Here is a 12,108-nt window from a genome sequence, read left to right on the forward strand (position 1 = left end):
GGACACTCCCCTGCTCCCCGGTGCATGAATTTCGTGCATCAGGCCACTAGTATTAAATAATACCCTGCCTGTTAACAGAATATTCCTATCTTACTTTTTTTTCTATCTTACTTTGTTTGGCTAGACAGGCCCAAGTTTGATTCTAAATAGTAGGAAGAGAGTTCATGCCTTGCTCATTGTAGGTTGGCTTTGGAGATCTCCTCTACCCACTTGAAATAGGTATGTAAGCTTTAATGCAGAGAGAGATCAAACTCGTTTCTCTGTCCAGAACCACAGGTCAGAAAGAAAATAGCATGTGGGCAGTAGAGTTTGGTTCTAGCAGGGTGGGCATCTCAGGTGGAATTTGTGCTTCAGTTTCTCTCCCTGTAAAATTGAGGCAGGCCACTTACTCATCTTCCTTCCAGGAAACGTCCTGCCATTCCCACGAGAGGTTAAATAATTGATGGGATTTTATAGCGAAGCCTGTGCCATGAAATCGAATCCCTGGTAAAGGCTGGCCAGGCATGCCTGGTGGAGACCCTGCAGGGACTGGCACTTCTTCCAGTTCCTTATGTTGCTAGACTGGTGGTTTTTCCAATAAGAAGTGGAAGGAAGAGTGAGTTTTCTTAGCTTGATTCATTCACTTCTTCATTAAGTGATGATGGAGCTTCGTCCCGCTGAGCTGGAGCTCGCAGCTGGTGGGTCTGTATTAGGATTTCCTAAACAGCAGGAAAAGCAAGCGCATCACCCGTGTGGGGAGTGGCAGGGCCGGTGGGGGTCAAGTGACTGAGATGAGGGTGAGGTGTCCACCTTCAGATCCGGTGAGTCAAGAGGAGTTTAGTCTGAGAACTGAAGGGTAAAAGGAAGACAGCCAGGTGAAAAGTAGGGGAACAACATTCTAGACAGAAGGAAGGACATGCTCAAAGGCCCTAGGGTGGGAAAGAGCCAGGCGAGGGGGGAAGGGATTTAGAAGTCCGGGGCAGGGCACATGCCTGGGTTGCTGACTTGATCCCCTTTGGGGTGCATATGAGAGGCAGTTGATCCATGTTTCGCTCTCATATTGATGTTTCTCTTTCCTGTCCCTTCTCTCTCTCTAAAAAAAAATTTTTTTTAAGTATATGACTGTTGAACCACTAAGCTATACACCTTAAACCAGTGATTTTCAATTCGTGTGCAGCATAAATTTTTAAAACATATAATACCTGACTTCTTTTCCCTTATCAAATTAAAAAGTGGCAACAGCCAACACAACAGCCGTCTGGTGTGAATGCACTGTCTGAACCATCAATATAAAGGTCATGTAAAAGAGTTGCATCTTATTGGTGAGGTTGCATAATAAGATTGCATCTGATTGATTATTCTTGGTACCAGAAATCCTTATATACAAGTGTGGGCACCTGTTTTTTAAAAAGTCACTTTGGAGCAAAAATTATTACTATTACTATTATTTCTATAAATCCATTAAACTCATACCTATTTTTTTTTTGTCACATTGGCACAAAATATATTTTTTTGTGTGCTGCAGCATTTTAGTAATTAGTTTATGTGTGGAGATGAAAAAGGTTGAAAATTGCTCCCTTAAACAATACAGAATTTAAAAACCATAAAAAGAAAAAAAAAAAAAAAATAGAGCCAGCCAGCAGGCACTGTCGGCCATGCCGGTAGGGACTGAGGTATGGTTCTAAGTGCTTTGAGAAGTTGTTGATGGTTGAACTGACATGTCATGAGTTCATTGTTGTTGACAACAGTGCTGTGACTGCTGCCCGCAGGGGTCAGAGGAGGGAGGAGTGATGGCCAGGCCCAGGACCTCCCAGCTCTTCGACACAGGCTTTGCGTGTACACGCACTGAAATATGTCAGTAGATGTTAAAAATACAGAAGTGGACGTTTTGATATTTTCCTAACGTGTTCGAGCACATGCAGCTCACCATGGAGACTGTTACTCCAGACGAGTGCTTCTCTGTGCGCTGGCTTTGCTTCCCAGGGGACATTTGTCAAGATCTGGCAGCTTTGGGGTTGTCACCTTGTGGAGGTGCTACTGGGAGGAAGGGGCTGGGGCGCTCGCTCTTAATTATCTCACGTTGCACAGGACCGGCCCCTCCACAGGAAGGTTCAGGCCCAGGATATCACAGACCGAGTTTGAGCAATCCTAGTGCAGACCCAGGACAGCAGTTGCAATTAGGTTCCTGTGTCATGGTTTTAAGGCTAAGTAGATGCAGTTGAGATATATATTATGGAGATGAAGGTGGATTTCATTAGCTAGAAACACAAAATCCTGGGTATAAACATAAGGTGTCTCACAACAAAATTGTAGCTTTTTTTGCTTTTGCATTTAAAGAACCCATAGAATTTATTGCAGACTTTAGCTCATTTGGTTTTAGTTTATGTGAAGTTTATATTAGGAATAATACTTTACTTTAATCTTCATATTTGGTATAGGAATATATACTAGACTGCTTTGAGGGACTTTTATTTTTTCCATCAAGGAGTCAGATAGTATTTTTGTTTTGAGGGCCAAGAAGTAAAGAATAATTATTTAAAATTCAACCATTTAAAAATGTAAAAAACATTTTTTAAAAATATATCTTTTTGATTTTACACAGAGAGGAATTGAGAGGGATAGAGAGTTAGAAATGTCGATGGAAGAGAAACATTGACCAGCTGCCTCTTGTACACCCCCTACTGGGGATGTGCCCGCAACCAAGGTACATGCCCTTGACCGGAATCGAACCCCGGACCCCTCAGTCCCGCAGGCTCTATCCACTGAGCCAAACCGGTTTCGGCGTAAAAAACATTTTAAGTTCATGGGAAATAAAAAAAAAAAAAACAAAACCAAACACCCATCATGGCTAGATTTCTACCATGAGCTGTAGTTTGTTAAACCCAAATCTAAACTAATAATTTTAAGTAGTAGCTGGAATATATAGTTAGGTATTTGAATAAAAGCTACCGTATATTTGAAGATGTAGACTCTATATGGTCATATAAATATTTACTTTTGCTTAGAGATATGGAGTGGGAGGGGAGTGGGGAACCTTCATATTCATGGAGGATAAAAGAAAATTTCAGCTTGTTAATAAGAGTGAGCACTAACATTGATTTAATATCTTCAGTTGTAGGTTTCCTGAATAAATTCGTTTTCAAAAATTGGTGAGCTTCTGCCCTCTTGTGGGAAGCTCATGTCATAGCGCTTCTGTGTTGCCTTTATTTCTTAGCTCTGACAGACACAGCTCCATACTCTGAGATGATCTCTACTTGGAGAAGACACTGTGACAGTTACTAATGTAACAAGTTAATCACAGCTGTTACCTTTTAATATTAATAATAGAGCTCACTTATATATTTCTGAAAGAAGCAGAGCAAATGCATTTTGAAACTTCCCTTCCCATATTCCCACCAGTAATAATGAGAGATACAGTTTCTTTGTATTTTGCCAGCATTTGGTGTGTCACTTTTGAATTTTATTTTAGCTGTCCTAATAGGTATGTAGTGTGACATCTCAGTTAATTTTCTATTCCTTATGGCAATAATGTTGAAATCTTTTGTGTTTTGTTTTCCCCCACCCCCCATCTGAATATCCTCTTCAATTAAATATCTATTCGTGTCTGTTTCCCTTTTTGTTTGGGTTGCTTGGGATTTTTTGCTGCTTAGTTTTGAGGGATAGAACTGCACTCATTCATCACTTGCAACCATAGGTTAACCACAGATGAGAGGTCTGTGAAAATCACTTAGCACATTCAGTGAGAAATCAGTTGGCTATGTGGAGGTACTAAGGTATTAGAGATTTTATTATTTGTGAAATTATGCATCACACATGTTCTATGTCAGTAAAACTTACAACAAATTTATATATCTATGTACATATAGAAGTACAAATATCTAGACGCGTGTGAGTGTGTGCATGTTCATCTTGTATTCTCCTCTTCAACCTGAAGCTAGTAGTTAAATGGTGAATAGCACACTACTGGGAATATTACTGTTACCTTAAAGTTACCCACGATTTCGTTTAATAAATCCAATTGAACAGACCAAACCGACAACAAGCAGATGTCTCACTGGTGCCTTCCCTGTCACGCGTCATTGTTTGTATGTGAGACGCCCATGGGCGCAGCTCCCTCAGGTGTGACCACAAATGACTGGTTAGGTGCGGCCATTATGTGCGTACAGTTTACTTCTGAGCATTGAGAGCCTTGACCCTGACAGTCACGAGGCGCATGCACACAGTTAGGTGACACTCGGGGAAGAGTGCTCCCCACTCTTCTCGCGCTCCGATTGTGAACGGTGTGGGGAGCACCTCACTTCTACGTTCTCGTCACACTCGATGTTGCAGAAAGTGCAAAGGAATGGTATAGAGGACGTGCGTGGTGTCCACGTGTTGTTAGGATTTCTAACAGGGGGTTTCATAGTCTGACGCAGAGCGGCGAGAAATAGCCTAGTCTTCTGCCCTAATACTTGTTTGTATATGTTTTTATTTGTGAAATTTTATTTATTTAAGAACATTGCTGTAAAGACGTTGGGCTGTTTCCTCTGACTTAATCTCCTCTGCATGGCTAAACATGTGTACATAGATAATATCCCTAGTCTTTTTTTGTTTTTGCATAATTTTATTTTTTGAGCTATGGTTATATGTTCATACAATATATAATTCCAAATTTGTCTTGACTTTTTTCCCTGCAGTCTAATGAGCGGTGTTAAGAATAATGTTGGAAGAGGGATCAACGTTGCCCTGGTAAATGGTAAGAATCCCTGCGTTAGCTTTGGGATGTATTCAATGGTGTTCACATGCTCCTCTCAGAAAATATGCTCCAATATAAGGGATCAGGTCAGAAAGTGCCATTCTTGACACCAAAGTCCCACCCCCTTCCTACTGCCCTAAACAGACGCAGCTGTCGGGGGTGGGGGTGGGGGACTGTGTGTCTCAGGGTGTGTGACATGCTGTGGTCGAAGCAGCAGCTTCCGTGGCAGCCTGTGGACAGCTTCTCCTGGGATTGACAGGATACGCCCAACCTAGCATTAAACCGGTGAACTCTCACCGCAAATGCTGGAATCCTAACGTGTGAAGGTAGATTGACATGAATGAGAGGGCGTAAAAGACAGAGGGTGATGGAAACAGGATGGGGTTGGGCGAAATGAAGAGTAAGAAATAATTTTCTAGTATTTGTCCACATTCTCCTGGCAAATTCACTAGATAAATACATTTATTGAATCCTGAACACATTGAGTGTTCTTACAAAGTCAAATCTGAAAGCACAAATCCGTGAAGTGAGGCCCCTGCATGCTGGTCTCTGTCTGGCTCCATGGCCCCGTGAGGCTGTCAGGGGGCTAACACCAGCCCCCCTGACGGGCCATCACGTAGGGAAAGATTTTACTTCCTTCACAGCGAGAGCTACATTTTTTGTGTTTCTACCTTCTTCAGTTTCTTAGGTAAAAGGTTCCATACCGATTTGTCTATTTAATTGTTAATAAAAAATAGATCTTGAAAGGGAACTAAACGTACATTTTATAAAAAGATGTTTAACTTGGAATCGTCTGCAGTCTGTTGTGGTTTCTGTGTGCTGCTACTTACTTTTGAGAAAGTCCTATCCAAAATTACCCTTTAGAAAAATAGTTCAGGTTTTAAAATGATTTCTTAAAACAATTTATATCAGCCATTGACTAAGATGCTTGTTTTATACAGTAGAGTATATTTCAGTTGCATAATTCGATATGAATTCAATCTCTTTTAGGAAAAACAGGAGAAGTATTAGACACTAAATACTTTGACATGTGGGGAGGAGGTAAGTTTGAATAACAACTAACCGTTCTGTTGCTAGCACTGCCTTCTTTTTTTCTTTTCCTTAATCCTCACCCAAGGATTTTTCCATTTACATTGATTTTTAGAGAGTAGAAGGGAGGAGAGGAGAGAAACATTGATGTGAGAGAGACACATTGATCATTTGCTTCCCGTACATGTCCCAACCGGGGCGGGGGATCAAACTCTTAACCCAGGTATGTGCCCTTGACGAGGAATCAAGCCTGAGACACTTTGGGGCGCAGACCAACCCTCTGACCATTGAGCAACACCGGCCAGGGCTAGTACTGCCTTCTTAATCACCTCAGTATAATGTAGCCCATTAATGAGAGCGTAATGGCACCATTAAAAAAAAATCCTCACCGAAGATGTGTTCCCGCTGGTTTTTAGAGAAAGGGGAAGGGAGAGGGAAACATTGATGTAAGAGAAGGACATTGATTGGTTGCCTCCCATACATGACTCACCTGGGAATCAGTCGGCAATCTTGGTATATGCCCTGACCAGGAATCGAACCCACAACCCTTTGGTGCTCCAACTACCTGAGCTACCTGGCTGGGGCCATTATGGCACCATTTTTGTGCTCATTTTGTTTCACTTTCTTTTCACTAAATATCCAGTTATCAGTCATATTGTAAATTGTTTTGTGTTGTTTTTTTTTTTATATATATAAAAATTGTGGCATATAGTTAAGAAAAATGATATAAAAATTAAGATTGAAAGCATCTGAGTCCTGTTTTCTGCAGGACAGCTCATCAAAGCCTTGGGCTCCTTTAGGTGTCTGTCCGAAATTGTAAAAAAGAGAAAGGAATTTGAAGATGGCCATAACAAAGCGTTTTGAACTGACTGAGTTGATCTTCTTTACATAGGGTTTTTGTCTGAAAAGTAAACCGTAACCAGGATTATTGTTACAGTAGCTGGGTGTCTAAGAGAAGGAACAGAGCTGTCTTTCTGGCGCACAGGCCAGACCCCTTTTATTAGGAGGTCCCCTCGAGAGCAGGCGGCAGCCACTCACCAGCGTGCAGACAGGAGCTGGCTCCGTGATGCAGGATGCTCCTTCCCCCCAAAAAAGAAAAGATTTCTCCCTCAACTTTGAAGGAAGACCGCACTGACTTACCTTTTGCTGCTTCTCTAAGTTGATGTGGGAAATTTACCAGCTCAAGGCTGCTTTCTGCACCTCCCCATTCATCCCCTCACATGGCCAGGAAGCCAACAGAGTTTTCAGGCAATTCAGCTTTCCTAATATTTCTTTAGCTTTAACAAGAGGCCGCGTATTATTTACTTTTAAATGAGATTAGGAGAACTTTTCATAGCTGTGGAAACTCTGCAAACTTAAAACGCTGCCATCGATGTTAGTTCTAAAGCATAATTGTTCTTACCATGAATTATTACACCGAAACACGCTAGCAGAATGGGATCGGAAGCCCCGGTCTGTCATCACAGGTGGATTCATTGCTGCTGAAAATACGCCTCCGGTTAAGAAATAGTTGCAGCTTACTGCCATTTTTGCATTTAAATAGAAATGACTTGTTAGCTGCTCTACATATTTTCGGCATCAAGACTGCTATTATAAAATACAACCAGCTAGAGAAAATCTTAGGAGTCTTTGCTATGGAAAGAAACTGAGCAAATTTAAAGTAACCTAGTCTATATTCTTTCCATTTGTTTATGCTAAGTAGATCTGCCCGGAAGATCCCTGAAATCAGGGTCTGTGTGTGTGTGTGTGTGTGTGTGTGTGTAAACATTTGTATAATACTTTGAAGTTACAGATCCTTTTGTGAATTGAATAAAATGTGTGTATCCTCTTTTTAGATAAGTACCCAGACAAACGCATTTACATGAAAGGAGGAAGTTCATGAGCCTTTCTCGTGCTCCCTGACTTGCTTACTTCAGATCATAAGCTCATTTAGCCCCTGGAATATCTGTGCAATGACATTTAGGATGAATCAGGATTGGACATTTTAAGTTCATGGTGGAACAAACTTAATGTTAAGTTTAGGAACAAACTTAATTCTTCAATATGTTCATAACATTTATCTTTCTTTTGGTTACTTTACATTAGAACTTATTAACTTATGAACTTAATATTTTATCTTATTAACTTTACAGATTATCTTGATGGTTACTCGGTCATTAAAAAATCCTCAATCTTTTCTTTTTCTTCAGACGTGGCCCCATTTATTGAGTTTCTGAAGTCCATACAAGATGGAACAATCGTCTTAATGGGAACGTATGATGATGGAGCAACCAAGTATGTAAACTTCCAAAGCTGAACAACTTTTTCAGCTATATCTTATAACTATAAAAGTAATACATTTTTTTTAAAATATATATTTTATTGATTTTGAACAGAGAGAAAGGGAGAGAGATAAGAGAGTTAGAAACATCGATGAGAGAGAGTCATCAATCAGCTGCCTCCTGCACACCCCCCACTGGGGATGTGCCCGCAACCAAGGTACATGCCCTTGACCGGAATCGAACCCGGGACCCTTCAGTCCCCAAGCCGATGCTCTATCCATTGAGCCAAACCGGTCCCGGCAAAAGTAATACATTTTTATTGAAAAAATTTCTAGGTAAGAAGGGAGTTCCAGATAAATACTATTAACCTTTTTTTTTTAGTTTGTTTCCTTCTATCTTTCTGTGTATTCATTATGTATATGTTATTGTGAAAGAAGGATCACATTATGCGTAAAGTTTGTTCTCTTTTATGTTATTTTTTAACAACTTTAAGTTTTCCCTTATATCAACATTCTTTGATAGAATTTTCATGATTGATCCACAGTTGACCCTCCTTTATTTAAGAGATCCCTGTTGGAAGGATTGGGCTGGGGTGGGAGCCGGGTAAAGGGGGGGAAGTGGAGGACATCTATAATAAACTCAACGATAAAATAAAATTTAAAATATATATATATATATATATATATATATATATATATATATATTATTGATTTTTTTACAAAGAGGGATAGAAAGTTAGAAAAATTGATGAGAGAGAAACATCTATCAGCTGCCTTCTGCCCGCCCCCTCTTCTCCCCCCCCCCCCCCCCCCCCCTTTTACTGGGGATGAGCCTGCAACCAAAGTACATGCCCTTGACCAGAATTGAACCTGGGACCCTTGAGTCTGCAGGCCACTGAGCCAAACTGGTTAGGGCAATTTAAGAAAGAAAAAAAAAGTTCCCTGTTACTGCCAAGTGATTTTATTCACCTTTAATTATGTCCTTAGAGAAAAGTTCTAAGTGGAATTAATTGTGAAAGAATAAGTGTGATCTATTTTCCATAAAGTTTAATAGATAGTAGTTTGTAACTTTTACTTAAAATTATAGAGGTTGTAAGAATTTGGAAAAGATAGAAATGCACAAAGAAGAAAACAAGATACAGTTCATGTCACTACTCAAAGATAACTATTGATAATACTTTATCTCTCCAGATTTTTCAATGCACATATTTTCTTTATCTTAAACGTTTGTAATAGTAGCATTTTTTTAAATGTGTTGAATACTTTCCCATATCATTGTGTATTTTTTCAAATTTATTCATGTATGTCCAGTATAGGTTTTAGACATGTGTCATGACTTAAAATCTCTTTAATAAAATACCTACTACTGAACTTTAGCAAAAAGACGCTGTCGTAAATTTAAAAAAAATATATTTCCTTAAGATAAATGTTTGTTTTAACATTTCGTTAATTGAATTAACGAAATGAGCACAATTTTTAAAAGGATTTCTAAAGTTTGGGCCAGTTTTATATGTCTTTTAGAAGTCCCATGACACCGATGGTTAATGTTCAAAAGTTCCCAAACCTGAAAGGTTTTGGAAAGGAATCTTGTTAATATGCCTTCTCCTGTAAATGATCTTCTGACCATTCGGGTTGATTCTCCTTGATTTGTAAGAGCCCTTTATGTATTAAGGATATTTAACATTTATCATATTAGATACAGAATTTTGCACTTATTTGCTTTTAATTTTGTTACTTTATAGTGCTTTTTGACTTTCAAAAGTTTAGACTGATTTTTATGTAGTCAAATCTGTGGATTTTCCTTTTTAGTTTTTCTTTTATACTTAGGAAGTATGTTTCCATCTCTAAATTAGATATTTAGTAGATCTTTCTCTCCCAGTAACTTCCCGTGTGTTTAAAATCCACTCCTGGCTCTCCCACAGTGACTTACACCGCCCCAGAGCTGGCGGCATCCACAGAGAAGTTCCACCCGTTGTGATGCTCTTTCAAATGTAGATTTGACTTTGTTTTTACAGTTCTATTCATCCATTTATTCCTGCTTCAATAAGACACTTTCAATTTTTAAAATTACTATTTTATAAAAATAAGTTAATACTTTCTGGTGGGGCCAACTCCCACCTACTAATCTTCTTTATCAAAAAACAGTGTTTCCTATGCTACTTTTTTTCAGATGATTTTTGTCAAAAGTTTAAATATATTTCTTACAGATTTTAATTGAAAGGGTTTTCATTTACAAATTCCGCACAGGAATATGGCATGTCTTTCTATTTATTGATTTCTTATACATATATGTGATGTGTAGCCACATTATTGCCGACTTCTACCGAGAGAGCAGTGCCTCTTAGGAACGTTTCTAAGCCGAAGCCGTTTCACTGACCTTGTGCCGTTTACCTAGCTACGCTGAAGAGTTGTTAAATTTATTGTTCAAATGTTAAATAAAATTGGCATATTCAACCATTGCTATTTTCCTACGTAGAACTACATAGAAAAAAGCAAAAAGTAACTTGCTATTTGCTGTTGCTGAGAAATGAGGCTATTACATGGATAATTTGAGATTTTAAAGTGTGTTTTTAAGCCTTACTTTTCTGAATCGACATACATGTCTGCTCCTTTGCACAGTTGTTCGTTATTATACCCGATGAACATCAGCCCTGTTCCCCTCCTGCTGATAACAAGCTATAGCCACGCCTAAGAACAGGCAAGGTGTGTGTGTGTGTGTGTGTGTGTGTGTGTGTGTGTGTATGTGTGAGAGAGAGAGAGACGTGTGTGTGTGTGTGTGAGAGATGCTCTTTATGGGCGGTCATTCATCCAATGCACCAAAAGCAGCCGCAGGCCAGGGTTCACCCTCTGGGTGAAAGTTGTCCGGCGCCTTTTGGAGAGAACACCAAGGCACTCAGCATCATGCTCAGCGAAGCCTGAAAGGATGGCGTCTTTGAAGTCAGGGCTCTTTAAGGCCAGATTCCCCAGCAGCTTCTCTGTGAGTTCCTCCGCTGAACTGCTCACTCGTCATTTCTCTATTTGAAATAAAATGTAAAATCTGTTCTTGTGTGAATGTTATGTTCTCAGGGTTGCCTCTCTCTAAATTCTGCCTGAGAGTCCTTTGCTGGGATAAATGGAACAATAAAACAATAAATATGTTCCCCCCAATCATTTGGTACTTCAAGTATTTGAAGCTCCATGGCATGCCTCTTAGTTTTCTCTTCCCCGGCTCAGTAGGAAGGCTCTTTAACCTTTTATCGAGTGGTATTCTAGGTCCTTTTACCCTCCTGGCTGCCTTCCCGGGGCCTTCTCTGATTGATTATCTTAAACTGAGTGCCCAAAGGGAGCAGTGCGTTCCAGATGTGGTCTGGCCCGCCCAGGGCCCCGTGCAGATGCTAGCTCACCATGTGCGGAGATCACATTTCTTTGAATATTCATGCAGACTCCTATTAGTTTTCTTTAAACACTCACATCACATTTTTGGCTCATGAGCTTTGGTCAAGTTAAATTCTCAATCTTTTCATTTCGTCTTGGACTTTTGTGTTTTAACCAGAGCCAAGTCAGGTCTCTCCAGTCAGAACTTGATTTTATTTCATCTATTATAAATGAAGGACTTTATCGTCATGTGTCCTTGTTAAGTTTAACTTCGCTCACTTGGGCCCCGTTGGCTTTGATTCTGGCATTTGTCCTAGGAGGTTTCGGTGATCCAGGCTTTGCGTTCTCTCCAAAGTGGTTCTTATGTCTAAGTCTAAGTCATTGATAAAAGTGCTTGCCCAGCGGCCCCCTGCAAGGGGCGTGCCCATCAATCACATGCACAGCCTGCTTTCCGAGCTGCCAGGGGGCCCTAATGGCCATGTCATCCAGCTGCTGTTTTAATCTTAACTTGAGAAACTCAAATTATCCACGTAAGATCCTCAATTCTCAGCAAAAGCAAGTAACAAGTTAACTTTTTTATTTTATTTTTTTAAATAAGAAAAGCCTGTTCTATTCTATCCAGGAAAACGGCAGTGGTTGAATATGCCAGTTTTATTTAACCTTTGAACTCTATACATTGGTGACACATTTTTAGTTGAATTAGGCAAAAGACACAATGTCAGTGAAACTATTTCACTTAGAAACATTCATA

General features: G+C 39.8%; 1 protein-coding gene across 4 annotated transcripts in view; it reads left to right on the forward strand.

Annotated features, from left to right (window-relative positions):
• Nucleotides 1-12,108, forward strand: part of FAM3C (FAM3 metabolism regulating signaling molecule C) — a 50,224-nt gene that overhangs the window by 34,533 nt on the left and 3,583 nt on the right. For all 4 annotated transcript variants that reach the window (XM_084897136.1, XM_084897137.1, XM_084897134.1 and 1 more), the window contains exons 6-8: nt 4,656-4,714; nt 5,705-5,755; nt 7,933-8,017. In XM_084897136.1, the coding sequence (XP_084753262.1) occupies nt 4,656-4,714; nt 5,705-5,755; nt 7,933-8,017 (195 nt within the window). The remainder of the gene's footprint in view (nt 1-4,655; nt 4,715-5,704; nt 5,756-7,932; nt 8,018-12,108) is intronic.

The sequence above is a fragment of the Pipistrellus hanaki genome, assembly GCF_964339955.1.
Source record: "Pipistrellus hanaki genome assembly, chromosome: 10".
NCBI lineage: Eukaryota > Metazoa > Chordata > Mammalia > Chiroptera > Vespertilionidae > Pipistrellus > Pipistrellus hanaki.